Here is a 14481-nt window from a genome sequence, read left to right on the forward strand (position 1 = left end):
TACCTTCCAAAGGATCCTAACGTTAGGAAAGTGCTTTTTGATTTAAACTATGTGAATGTCATTGCTGCAAGCGTTCATGCGACAGGAGCAGATCTAAATATAACGCCATAATAAACACTTGACGATTAGTTAATCTTGGAGCTGTAATAGTAAAAATCAAAAAATAAATGTAATACTCATTTCATATGCAAAGATGTTAGCCAATCACAGGAGTGGGCGTTTACATTGAAGACACGCCCCTACTAGCAGAGTGTTTAAAACAGAGGCTAAAATCTGGGTTGAAAAAAAAAAAAAGTGTCAATTATTTCTAAATTCTACATTTTTTATATATAAAAAAATTCATACTAACAATATCAGTGCATTTCAATAAACATAAAATGACCCCTTCAAAAGAAAAGGGTTCTATATAAAACCTTATAGGGTCCCATCGGGCACTTTTAGGGGTCATTTTAAGAATTTTGTTTTAATTAATTTTTACTCATTACATTTTTTGAATTAACAGCTCGTAAACATACTATAACACTAATAAAAAAAATTGTATTATGCATGCAATCATTTAAGACATATCTCCTTATAAAGAGCCTTTTTGGCATAAAGGTCAAAACCCTAGAGTCTGTACAGAACATGTGAATCTGAAGAACTGAACCATTCTCAGATTAAGCAGGACGACGAGGAGCGCGTAGAGCAGAGAAAAACAAAACAAGCTATGTGATCAAAAACACAGCGGAAAAAAAACTTGGAGCGTCTGGTTTTGAGATTTTTGGCATGGGGAAAAAACGGAAAAAAACAAAACAAAGTAAATTAATGAAATGCTTAACTCCCATCAAATGCAAGAGTCGATTAGTCATATTTACAGCAGAACGATTGAGTTACGCTCACAAACCCAACACACACATAAACCAGCTGATTCTATCGTCGGTGAGGACATTAGTCACCATGAAATCGAAATTGTTTTTCAAACATTTTTTTATGGAACATGTTTATTGTAAATGATTTATGGATGCACATCATTATTGTTTTAATAATCTTGAATCAGAATAACTTCTTGCAGCATCTCTTCTCATCTCTGATGAAGAGGGCGGGGCAACCTGTCAATCACATGAGATCCACCAATAGCAAACCACAACCATCCAATCAATACCCAATGAACAAAATCAAGCCCCGCCCACATTTGTTCTTGTTCTAGAAGCGTTTCACTCGGTTATACAGAACTTTAAGAAAGAGTGCCTTCCTATTCATGCTGACTTTAAGTGTCTATGTAATGTTTAAGAAAATACTGACAATAGAGCACTGTAATAAATACAATTTAATATATTTTATTCCTGCACAGAACAACCTCTGAACACAAACACATGTGATAGTCAGCTAGTGGGAAAAAAAATCCGAGAGATGACTGTGACCAAAGAAAATACATTAATCAATAAATAATTCATTAATAAATATGATGTCACAAACAAAAAAATGGGTAAATTAAATAAGTGAACAATCAATGGTCATGTACAGCACGAAACTGAAGAGCTCAAGGAGAAATGTCTACAGCAAATCAGTCCGTTCACAATAACAGACCCTGAGAATGATTCAGCTTGAATCACATCTACACACACACACACACACACACACTCTCGTGCGTCAGATGAAGCGTCACACGTGCATCTCTCAGAAAAGCTCAGATCTGAGAGCTTCAGCAGAGGTGAAGATTACGGTAATGACAGTCCTACCACTTCATCTTCAGGACGTCTCCACACTTCTGACACTGAGAGTTGGTGTTGGCTTCTTTCTTCGGGATGTTCCAGCACTGCTGACATCGCACGCGATATTTCTTGTACCTGCAAAAACCAAAAGTGTGAGAATCAAATCAGCCCTTATTTAGAAGAACATTTACTAATCATTTCCGGTACAACTTTATTTTACAGTGTCCTTGTTACATATGTTACATGTACTTACCATAGTAATAACAGTAAATTATGCATAATTACATGCAACTAAACCTCAACCAAACCCTAATCCTACCCTAGTTGCTTAATATTACTCAGTACTTATATATAAAATTACACTGTAACAATGACACCTTAAAATAAAGTGTAACCTCATTTCCCCCTCCAAAAAAAAAAAAAACAGTAATTTGCATAAACCTTAAACTAGTAAACATGAACAGTGTAGGAGAGGTCAATCTCATCAGACTTTTATTTAATGCTTTATTTTACAGTGTCCCTGCTGTTACACACACTTAATTTATATTATAGTTATCACTAGAGTATGTATAATCCAAACCCTAACCCTATAAGAAGTACATGCACTTAATTAACATTATTCAGAACGGTTACAATTTATTTGGGTGTCACTGTTACAGTGTAATTATATATTTAAGTACTGAGGAACATTGATTAACATGCACTTACTATAGGGTTGGGGTTAGGTTGAGGGTTAGCTATTGTAATTATGCATAACTTACTGTTATGATTTAACAAGGACATCTTAAAATAAAGTGTAACCAACTTTTGACATGCAAAATAAACGTCAACATGAACTGGCTTCCACAAGTCATTTTACTTCTGAACATTTAAAAAAAAAAAAATTAAGATCCCAAAGAGGGTTTTGGTCGTAGAAGAAACATTTTTGATTCCCCAAAGAACCTTTCAGTGATCAGTTCTTAAAATAACAATTATTTTCTTAGCGTGAAGAACATTTTAATAATCTTTCCACTATAAAGAACCTTTTATGGAATGAAAAGGTTCCATGGTTGTGAAAGGAGTCTCTAAATTGAAGGTAAATGAATAACATAAGCTTAAGGAAAGTTGTTTCAGATGTGGGTGAGTTATTGCATCTCTCGATCAAAGATTATGAAAACAAACATTTATTTCTTTAGAATTAATCATTAAAAATCCAAGGATAACAAGATATATAACAATATGGTTTTAAAATCGTTCAAAATATAGAAGAATATCAGAGTTCTCACCACAACTATAAATATAACGGCACAGATAAAATATATCGTTGGAATCACTTTCAGAACAATTTTTTTTCAGCTGATGAACAATAAAAACATTGACAGCCAATTAGAATCCATCCTGCTTTAGAAGCGTCAGCATTTAAAGCGACAGGGAAAAAATTCTGAGCGCTTATAATAAACAGAACTAGAGATGTACGATATATCGGCCACCATATCGGTATCGACCGATATTTTCATTTTTACTATTATCGTTATCGGCCGAATAAGTAAATTTGGCTGATATGTTAAAGCCGATGAATAATTGATTATTTCCTCACCATGAATTGCTTGAAATATGATTAGAATCACTTCAAAGAAGGAAAATACAGTTAATGCACAGCAGAAAATCTGTCAAAATTATAATTTTGAACATTATAATTGTGTGTTTGGGACATGGATTTTAATGGTGAGACTTTTGTTTTTGTAATCAGGCTCTTAAAAGTATTAAGAATTTGGATTAGATTTATCGGCTTTCAAATATAAAGAAATATCGGTTATCGGCCAAAATGTGCATATCGGTGCATCCCTGAATAGAACGATAACGTGCGTCAGTGTGGAGGCTAATATAGTTATTGTTTTTGGTGTGAACTAGGGCAGCACGATAAATCGTAATTTACATGAAATCGTCCTTAAACCGATTTGGCTAATCGCGATTATTTGTTATGCGCAGTTTGTCATTGATGTTCGGCTCTGTGATCAGTTGTAAATGCCGCTCTATCTGAAAGCACTGTGAGTTTAAGTCTCTTATAACGAGCATTTGAAAAAGCAAACACGTCTTTCCAAACGTGAGAAGCATTTATGAGCCTCTTGTCCAACAAAACACAACATTTAATAACATGCTTTTACTCCAAACTCACTTCATAAAGACAGTTGAGCTCCTCCTTCTGTGAGATGATGCGCTTCTGACACAGAATAAGGCAGTCGTGTGTTTATTAGTCATGTTTAATCAAAGTGTTTCAATCTGTTTATTCAGAACTGATTCTGATTGGTTGACCTGAAAGTTGTTCCAGGAACATGTGGTACTTGTGTGTGTGTGAAAGATGCCCTCTGGTGTTCAGATGGATATGTGGTATGTGTGTGTGTGTGCGTGTGTGTGCGTGTGTGCGTGTGTGTGCGTGTGTGTGTGAGAGAGAGACTCAGATGGTCATATGGAGCAGCATTTACTACCGAATCAGCAAATTGCACATATAATATTCGCAGCCTTTGCCAAATCGTGTGCGGTTTTATTGCAACTAATTGTGCAGTCCAAGTGTGACCGGCCCAAGTGTCCCCTATTATGCCCCTTTTCACAAGATGTAAAATAAGTCTCTGATGTCCCCAGACTGTGTATGTGAAGTTTTAGCTCAAAACACCCAACAGATCATTTTTTACAGCATTTTTAAATTGTCATTTTTTGGTGCTCAGAAAAACGCGCTGTTTTAGTGTGTGCCCTTTAAATGCTAATGAGCACGGCACAAGGGGCGGAGCTTCAAGAGCTCGCGCTCAGTCTCAGGACAAGTTCATCTCACAGAAAGAATGATGATAATAATATCAGAAACTCTCAGTAACGGTGTTCATTTCGACCCGGAGTCGGACAATAATGCCCACAGAGTCAGAGTGCTATAGAGATGGAACAGGTATAGTTTAATTACGGTTATAACGTGTTTGTCATCTGCTTGTATGTATCCACTATTAATAGCCTACAAGTCTGCTGTTTCGGACCAGGTCCGAATGATGATCAAACATATAACGTTACTGATGAGTTTAATAAAGTTTATTGTACATAACACAAAAGATGAAGCGTCAGTATCACTTCAGAAACTAAGAGCTGAGTAAACAGTAAGATATAAGAAGTGCGCAAGTCAGAGATGGGGGACTCGAGTCACATGACTTGACTCGAGTCGCAAATTTAAGGACTTGAGACTTGCTTGACTAAATTAAGAAAATGACTTGACTTTGACTTGAGATCCAATGACTTGAGACTTGACTTGAACTGTATGACTCGAGAATTAATTGATATACATTTATCATCGCAACTTCAATTGATGAACAAAATGAAAGCAACGGAACCATTGACGCCAGTCATCAGATTCTGCGCGATTGCGTGACAAAAACATACATCGCTGTGAGCGCGCTAAATACAAAAACATCCCAGCATCGTTTCTTTTTGGATATAAACACTAGAAATTGACACTATATTCATACAAGAAGATTTGCTGTACGCATAATAACTGGCAAGGGATATCGGACACGACCATCACAACCTCGAACAGTCGAACTTCATTCACCACGTCTAAAAGTAAACTATGGCTTGTTTAACCTGTTTGTTATAGTTAATTTAACTATCTTTAAATCGAGAATATTGGTCAAAACAGCATGCCTCTTTATACACAATTATGTTTTCAAATGTAGCTTAATGTTGTCAATATTCAAATGATAATTAATGATGTCATATGTTTTGTAGGCCTATAACATTTGCCACATTTCTTTTTAAATCATGCTTTAAAGCCAAATATGTCGTTCTTTCCAATGACAAAAAACAACATAGAAAACTGTTAATGTTTTGTCGTGTTTTATGTTTCTCTTAAAGCAGGGTTAGATGTTATCAGGGGTTACATCTATTAGATGTTATCAAAATGCCAGCAGAATTAAAATTGCACCCAAAATTCAAAATGTGGTGGAAAAAAATGCCCTAGGAGTTATTTTCATAATTATAACATATGAAACTAAAAAAATATTTCCAGAATATTGACGCGATTGCAAATGTGATAATGATTTTATAAAACAGTTCAGTAAACTGTTCACTCTAAACAAAAGAGTGAATATTGTGATGTGACATTTAGACATAGCCTAATAGTCCAAATATTTTCTGTTTTTGCTCGATTTCTCCAATGACAATAGTTCCAAACAAGCCACAGAAAGAGTTATGCGTATTTGTGATTCAGTGTTGCTTAGTTCGAGAACGAATCTGCCGTTTTGAACATAAGTTAAATGAATGCTTCTATGACTCGTACATTAATACGTTAATTTGGCGCCACCTATTGGCGGTTTTTACTTCATAATTAAAAATATATAACTTGTATTAAGGGGATGCCAGTTTGAAGAATGCCTTCGGTCGCATAGGAATTATACTTGAATTGTGAATTGTTTAATACCTTTTAATGGTCTTCTGCAATGTTTGAGGCGTATTTATTTTTTCATGCTTTAATGTTGACCTAATTTCAGTTACATTTAGATTTTTATTGTAGTAACCACTCAGCTAGCTATATGTGGAAATGCATATATAAAAAAAAAATAAAGTAGCTTCTGTAGTTTTAACTTATTTTAATATATAAATTCAGTGAAATCGTCAAACGTTTGTATGACTTGCCAGTGACTTGTGACCCGAGCTACGACTTGACTTGACTTGCTTGACATAAGGCAGTGACTTGACTTGACTTGACTTGCCTTTATAAAAAATTTACTTGGACTTGCTTGAGACTCGAAGGTTAAGACTTGAGACTTGCTTGTGACTTGCACATGTGTGACTTACTCCCACCTCTGGCGCAAGTACATAAACGAATTTCGGTAGAGTTGAGGGAGCATTTTCTTTAAAAACAAAATAATTCCACCTCGTCTTCAGCGGCTGCCTCAGATTTCGGGAGTAAATAGAGAGAGCTATGTGGATTAATACATCCAGCCACACAACACCTACAACGCTGGGAGATATTCTCGTCAGTGCAGCAGCTGTGAACTCGATCAGCGCGGGTCTATGTTAGAACGGCAGTGTCTGTCGACACTCGTGGGCGGGGCCTGTACTTAGTGACGTCACTAAAACAGTATTCTGAAAACAGGGCGTTGGGAGACACTGCTGATGATTTATGGGGATTAATAAAAAAGGAGTGAGTGGATTTTTACTACTATTGGGTGGTTGTGTCCAAACAGCCTGCAAAAGTGAATTTTGCATAATATGGGAGCTTTAAGACTAGGAACATGAATCCTCACCTGATCCCACAGGCGTTACAGAGGGGCGTCCCGTCTTCAGCGTCTCTCCAGAGAGGAGTCTTCCTCGTACAGCACGACGCACACATCTTACTCCCTGAGGAACAAACACACCTTATATTTTCACTCTTCACTTTCATCATCACCACAACACTAACACTCAGTGTGACTCTACAAACGCCCCTCTGAATACACACTTATAACTAGATATACATTTATGCATTTTGGCGGACGCTTTTATGCAAAGCGACTTACATTGCATTTCAAGGTAGACATTTACATTCTTATCAGTTCTTGCTTTCCCTGGGAATCGAACCCATGGCCTTGGTGTTGCAAGCGCCAGCGCTCTACTGTTTGAGCTACAGGAAAGCTGTACAGCTGCTGATTTGTGCATGAAGAGTCACGGGACCCCTTCTTTTGGGAACACAGTGTGTGCTTTATTCACACATTCACATAATTCTCAACATTTCTCTGGGTGGATATTTACAGTATTTCACCAGCATTCCACCAAAATAAACGATTGAGGATTTGAAATGATAAAAACTCAAGAGTTTAAACGTCTGAAAGTGAAGAATTCTAAATTGTGACGTTAAAACAAGCATTTTTTGTAAAGCTGCTTTGAAAAAATATAGATTAAGAAAAACACTATACAAAAGCTGTTAAAAAGCTGCCATTAACTAATAATGAAGAGTTGCTTTTATTGACTAATCTTAATAAATATTGGAAAAAATGTCTTGCTCATTGTTAATATTAGTTAATGCAACAATCAACGTTAACTAATGAGACCTTATTGTAACGCGTTACAAATTATTTTATAATTATCAAATATATTCATTTATTTTACAATACAACTGTAATTTGCAACAGTAGGCTAATATGTGTCGTCATTTTTATAACTAGAGTTAAACCTAATAGTAACACTTTACAAGAATTCGTCCACTACATTATTTAACATGAACTTCTACAGCATTTATTAATCTTAAAGTTAATCTCAACATTTAATGTTAAAAGTTGTATCTGTTAACATTGTGAACCAACTATGAACATTTGTATTAACTAACATTAAGTTTAACAAATGCTGTAAGAATATATTGCTCATTGTTAACTTATATTATTGCATTAATGTAAACATAAGAACTTAAATGTAAAGTGTTGCCAAACTAATAATAATAATAGCCTAATAATAATTATAATAAAGACCCTGGTAAAGGTCTTAGTTGGTTTCAGCATATCACTGTTGAAATCACCATTTATGACAAATAATTGCAATATAATTTCTCGTGCAGCCCATATATAAATTTTGAAATAAAAATAGCTGTACCTGCATGTCATGTGACCATTAACCTACATTATAGAACTGTGAGCATGAATGAGTTTTAAACAATTACAATAAACTATTTTATATTAAACTATAAAATCACACAGGGGCTCCAAGTAAATATTTTATGTTTAAGGGGTTCGGCTGACAATCATCTCTCCTCATCAACACACGTGCTTTGAGGAATCCTTCATGTCTGGAGCTCAAACACACAACTTTAACACTTCTGGCCTTTTTCTCTTTTGGCTTGCTTAGTTGGGGACATATTCAACAGTATTATTAATCTCCTGCATTGACACCATTATATGAGAACTGAGCTGGACGATGACATATATAAATTAACTAAATTAATAACCTTTTTTACAACAAAAATTAACCATCAACGAACTTAAGCTGGACTATGACACTATTTTCTTTTGGAAATGAACTTTGTTGCATTATTTTCCTGTTTTCACTGTAAAGCTGATTTAAAACAGTCTGTATTGTAAAAAGCGCTGTTTAAAGGTGACTTGACATCTTGCAACAAGTTTGATCAGTATGAGTACTAGAGCTAGTGATGAGCGAGTGAGTGGCACTAACAAGTGTGTGAGTGTGTGTGTGTGTGTGTGTTTGTGACGCACGCCCTCTGGGCGTACTGACTGATGAGTGTGTGAGTGAGAGTGTGTGTGTGTGTGTGTGTGTGTGTGTGTGTGTGTGTGTGTGTGTGAGAGAGAATGTGTGAGTGAGAGCATGAGTGACGCCCTCTGGTGGGTGTGTCTGGTACTGCCTGACCAGTGTGTGTGTGTGTGTGTGTGACTCCCTCTGGTGAGTGTGTCTGGTACTGCCTGACCAGTGTGTGTGTGTGTGTGTGTGTGTGTGTGTGTGTGTGACTCCCTCTGGTGGGTGTGTCTGGTACTGCCTGACCAGTGTGTGTGTGTGTGTGTGTGTGTGTGACTCCCTCTGGTGGGTGTGTCTGGTACTGCCTGACCAGTGTGTGTGTGTGTGTGTGTGTGTGTGTGTGTGTGTGTGAGACTCCCTCTGGTGGGTGTGTATGGTACTGCCTGAGCAGTGTGTGTGTGTGTGTGTGTGTGTGTGTGTGTGTGTGTGACTCCGTCTGGTGGGTGTGTCTGGTACTGACTGACCAGTGTGTGTATGTGTGTGTGTGTGTGTGACTCCCTCTAGTGGGTGTGTCTGGTACTGACTGACCAATGCGTGTGTGGCACTGACTGACCAGTGTGTGTGTGGCACTGACTGATGAGTGTGTGTGTGTGTGTGTGTGTGTGGCACTGACTGGACTGGCAGGAGTCGCTCTCCTCTTCTGAGCTGCTCCTCTGGCAGGTTTGTAGAGATCGGCAGCGGCTGCTCCGGCTTCGTCTCCAGCGTCTGATCTCCTCGCTGGGCGGAGGACAACACAACATCAGGCTCATCGTACAGAAATATTACTTTCATTCAAGAGCTGCACGATTAATCACTTAAAGATTGCGATTTCGATTCAAACACCCACACATTGGTCTACAGGTAATTCCTAAATGACAGCGATTCGCCAATGTCTACAAAACCTTTGACAAGTACGATCACAGCGAACATCCAAATCTGCGCCGTCACCCAGAGAGAGCAGTTCATTACACAGTATCATTATTTCTGTCTTATTTCTGTACAATAAGTCAAATTATCACAGAATTACTGGGATAAAAGTTAATTGTTTGGATATAGTTAATTGTTTGGATATAAACACTGATGTCTATAGTAGTGATCAAAATAGAGCAAATCACCTTTTGAAAGTAAATTGATGCTTCAAATAAAGATTGTAAGATTGTATCAATAACATCGTTACACCAGTAGGAGGCGACAAGTGACTTAAAAAAAAAGTATATGTCATTGAATCATTCATTCAAGAACACTGATTCAGTCAGTAATAAAACAGGTGACATCTTTATGCGCGAGTCATTGAATCTTTCACCTATGTTAATCTACTAACTCTCGTCTGGTTTGTTTGTCAGACGAAATGGTAGATTCGGCGTTATGATTGGTCAGATCGCCTGTCAATCAAACACCCGGCGAAGGGTGAATTAACACTTTGTAAGAACCTCTAGGAAATTAAATCTCATTTTGTTTAGTTGTCCATTCAGAATCATGGGCGAATCATGATCTCGATTTTAAACAAAAACATTTTGATTCTCAATGTATCCAGAATCGTGCATCTCACCTGTAATTGGAGGTGATGATCAGTCTGGTCTGATCCGTGTCGATGTCCAGCTCGGGACACATGCTGAACGTGACGCCCTTCACACCCGGGTCCTGCGGGTCGGGGCTCCGGGCGGGTCGAGGCTGTTTCCTCCGGGTGCGTCTGTGAGCGTCCCACGAGGCCGGCAGAACCTCCTGCGTATCCGGGATCTCTTTATTCGGACTCTGGAGGTTATTGTTGAGGTCAAATGAAGATGCATGTTCAGAGGCGTTCAGAGCGAGCCATGCACTTTCAGCATCTCGATCAGACACTAAACAGGAAGTGAAGTCAAGAGGAGAATCACTTCCTGTGAACCTGACAACAGATTCGCCCGGATCCGAATAGCCCTCGTCTCTGGACTCGACATGCATGTTTCCCGTCAAACACTTTTCACTGACGTCACTCATGTTGGTCTTTATCAGCTCAGCGAGATCATCGCTGCCTTTAGTTTCCTCCACATCCGTCGCAGGCTCTGAGCTGTACACTGAGAAACATGCATTGGACGGGACGCAGCCGGAAGAAACAGCGGGACACTCGGGAGGTTTGGACATTATAACGGTGTCTGACGGGTCGAGATCAACCGGGCCTTCGGACTGCAGGAGCCGCTCGCACTGCTGGTTGATCAGACGCATCACTTCCCATGCGCTGCTGCGGTCAGACTCTCGCATTATAGAGAAAGAGCCCATGAACTCAGAGTCCCCTAGTGGACAAAAAGGGTAACACTTTACAATAAGGTCCATTAGTTAATTAAGGGATGATGCATCATCTGAGAATAAACCCCGACGGATGATCGGGATCAGCTCTTCCATCAGCCTGAAGGGGGTTTATTCTGAGATAAGAACTGGCTGGATGTACATAATAATGATGGTTATAACATAATTTAAACACTTTATTTTAAGAAACTGATGTTTCTTCACAGAGATGAGTGACTGTAACCAACTAATGTTCTCAGAAAGTTATTTCAATGTTACTCAAGCAGACATTTTTCCAGTGATAATAAAACGTGCGTTCATTTTAGTTATTCGTTCGTCTAACACAGTGTTTCCATCCCACACCAAAAGTACGTTTACATGACAACAATGCATTAAAAAAACACAAATTTGTGTTTTTGTAGTTTACACAGAGACAATAACGGTATCGTTTTCAAAAACTTGCACTTTGAAACCCATTTTCAAAAGTTTGCATTTTCAGGCCCCCAAAACACAGTTGTCTTTAGAGCCGGAGAGGACGAGCGAGCTGCTGTCTGGATTCAATATTCAATTCAATAAGCCAAAGGTATTACTGAGCTTATACTTTTACTCAAATATAATACACTTATGGTATTATATTGCTACGCTCGTAATGAATTTGTAATGTAATGTACTTGTGACTAGTGATGTGTCCTCCCGTATCGAGGCTTCGAAGCGTGTGTCGAGAAATCCGGGATGATTTCTGTGAAGCGCGTATCGAGGCTTGTGTCGGTGACGTATGTGGTGACGTTTGAAGCCTCGCGAGCCGCCTGTACCACGTGACTGCTTCAGGAAGTGGTTCGCGGTTTGGCGGTCTATTTGAAATAAAAGGGCCAGCAAAAAGCAATGGATTCCCTCTCACATTTTGTGGACTTGGGACTTTGCGAGTTTGTTAGCGATCTATTCAAGCTTCTTTTTTTTTGCGATGGAACCATGCGATGTCATTATAATCACACTGCACGTTTTACATTTATTGTCCACTTGATGGCACAATAGAGCAAATGAAGCTTCGGTACATGAGTGAACCAATTGGATGGAACGCTTCAATGCTTTATGAAGCTTCATCTCGCCATCACTACTTGTGACACTAATCAAGCATGTAATTACTCCCTACAGGCATATACTCTATACCTGTAGTATACTGAATTAGTCTGGCTGCAAGTATACTTAGCATATATTTTTTTCACCAGGAAAAGTTCAGTTAATGCTGACAGAATGTTCATTATTTAACGAATTATTGCTTTAAGCCCTCAGCTAACAGAAATATGTTTATATAAAAATAAAATGTATAAAAATGTTAATGTTATAAGCAAACATTCTTCCAGTAACGTTAATAAAACGTGCGTTTAGTTATCTGGTCTTTAATAATGTTCCCTGAACGTTAGTTAAAACATTATTAATACATCGTTCATGGAACGTTTTAGTTAGTCGTTCGTCTAACACAGTGTTTCCCAAACCCACACCAAAAGTACGTTTACATGACAACAGTGCATTAAAAAAACACAAATTTGTGTTTTTGTAGTTTACACAGAGACAATAACGGTATCGTTTTCAAAAACTTGCACTTTGAAACCCAAAAGTTTGCATTTTCAGGCCCCCAAAACACAGTTGTCGTTGAAATATTTTTTTTCACCAGGGTCTTTGGGGCCGGAGCTGCCGTCTGGATTCCCTCCCGAGCTGGAGATCCCGTCATCCACAGGCGGATCGAGATTCGTGGCCTCCTGGAGCAGGAGGAGGATCGTGGACTGCGTGACCCGAGCATCTTCTGCAGGGTCACGAGGAGAACGTGCATGAGCGCTCATGTTCCCTCATCGGCTTGCTGGGAAACAGAGGGACAAAAACTGAGACAAGCCTTTCTGAAGCTTTTCAAATATGGATTTTCACCCAGACATTCAAATTCTGTCATATAATTGCCCCCAAGTTGTTCCAAACCTGTATGACTTTCTTTCTTGGGCCCTTTCATCATCCGAACACAAAAGAATGTCGGTAACCAAACGGTTGATGGACCCCATTGACTTCCATAGTAATTTTGGTCTTCCATACTATGGAAGTTAATGGGGTCCATCTTCAAAATATCTTCTTTTGTGTTCAGCAGAAGAAACATTTCATACAGGTTTGGTACAACTTGAATGTGAGTAAATGATGACTGAATGAAGACAAGAATTTTAATTTTTGGTTGCAATATCCCTTTAAACACAAATCACAAGTCTCCTCTGCTCTCCAACGCTGTATTTAGTTAAATAAAAATACAGTAATGTTTTTAAATATTATTACAATTTAAAACAGCTGTTTTCTGTGTGAAAATATAGTCAAATGTAATTTATTCCTGTGATCAAAGCTGAATTTGCAGCATCATATTCCAGTCTTCAGTGTCTCATGATCCTTCAGAAATCATGATTTGATGCTCAAGGAACATTTCTGATTATTATCAATGTTGAAAACAGTTTTGCTGCTTCATATGTTTGTGAAAACTGTGATACATTTTATTTCTCGGGATTGTTTTATGAATAGAAAGTTTAAACAACAAGCATTTATTTGAAATAGAATATTTTGTAACATTGTAAATATCTTTACTGTCACTTATGATCAGTTTAATGCATCCTTGCTGAATAAAAGTAAGACTTTCTTTTAAAAAAAAAATTGATTGAGACTTTTTCCCAGTCATCTCAACGTCAAAAAGTGATGTATTTTGAGTCACACATCTGTTCACTACAGTAAAGATTATGGAGAAAACTGATCGTAAACCATCGTAAAAACACAGAAAAGACTGTCATGAATGCAGAATTATCCATAAGCTGGGTTATATAATAGATATCAAATATATTTTTTGAATAACGGGGTTTAATCAATCACATTTACATCTGAACTGATGCAAAACTGCCAAAAATAAAATATATTGGAAACTGAAGATAAATTTCCTCACAGTTTAGTTCTGCACTCGAATATTTCAGACACAGATTAAAATTGGTCAAAAACGTCATTACTTACAATGTAACAGATCAGAGAGTTTTCTCTCAGGAGTCGCCACAAAGTAACAGTAAAACTCCCGCGCACGGCGCGCGCTCACGTTCCTCAGAAGTTTAACCTGATTCAGCAACGGAAGATGTTCAGGTGATGTGTGTGTGTGTGTGTGTGTGTTTGTAAATAAACTCACCACATGAGAACAAGCCGCTGTGACTCATAGCAGAACGGAACGGAACGGAATCATTTCACATGTAATTCCGACTGTCATGTGACGTGATGATGAGCAGGTGTTCCGGATCTCACCTGCCCTTATTCGCGA

At 38.0% G+C, this 14481-nt stretch overlaps 1 protein-coding gene across 2 annotated transcripts; it reads right to left on the reverse strand.

Moving 5' to 3' along the window:
- Positions 1-1283: 1283 nt before the first annotated feature.
- On the reverse strand, positions 1284-14368 carry zglp1 (zinc finger GATA like protein 1). 2 transcript variants are annotated; one of them, XM_077245555.1, is made up of 6 exons: positions 14175-14368; positions 12832-12995; positions 10453-11170; positions 9538-9641; positions 6953-7046; positions 1284-1826 (listed from the first exon to the last, which is right to left on the reverse strand). In XM_077245555.1, exons 1-6 carry the CDS (start codon positions 14177-14179, stop codon positions 1715-1717), a joined length of 1197 nt encoding a protein of 398 aa, XP_077101670.1. In that variant the 5' UTR covers positions 14180-14368; the 3' UTR covers positions 1284-1714. The 2 variants fall into 2 exon arrangements, with proteins under 2 accessions (XP_077101670.1, XP_077101671.1); XM_077245556.1 differs by lacking the exon at positions 14175-14368 and having other exon boundaries at positions 12832-13017.
- Between the last annotated feature and the right edge of the window lie 113 nt (positions 14369-14481).

Source organism: Siphateles boraxobius, unplaced genomic scaffold, assembly GCF_051911475.1.
Source record: "Siphateles boraxobius isolate OS27281-9 unplaced genomic scaffold, OSU_SipBor_1 27, whole genome shotgun sequence".
NCBI lineage: Eukaryota > Metazoa > Chordata > Actinopteri > Cypriniformes > Leuciscidae > Siphateles > Siphateles boraxobius.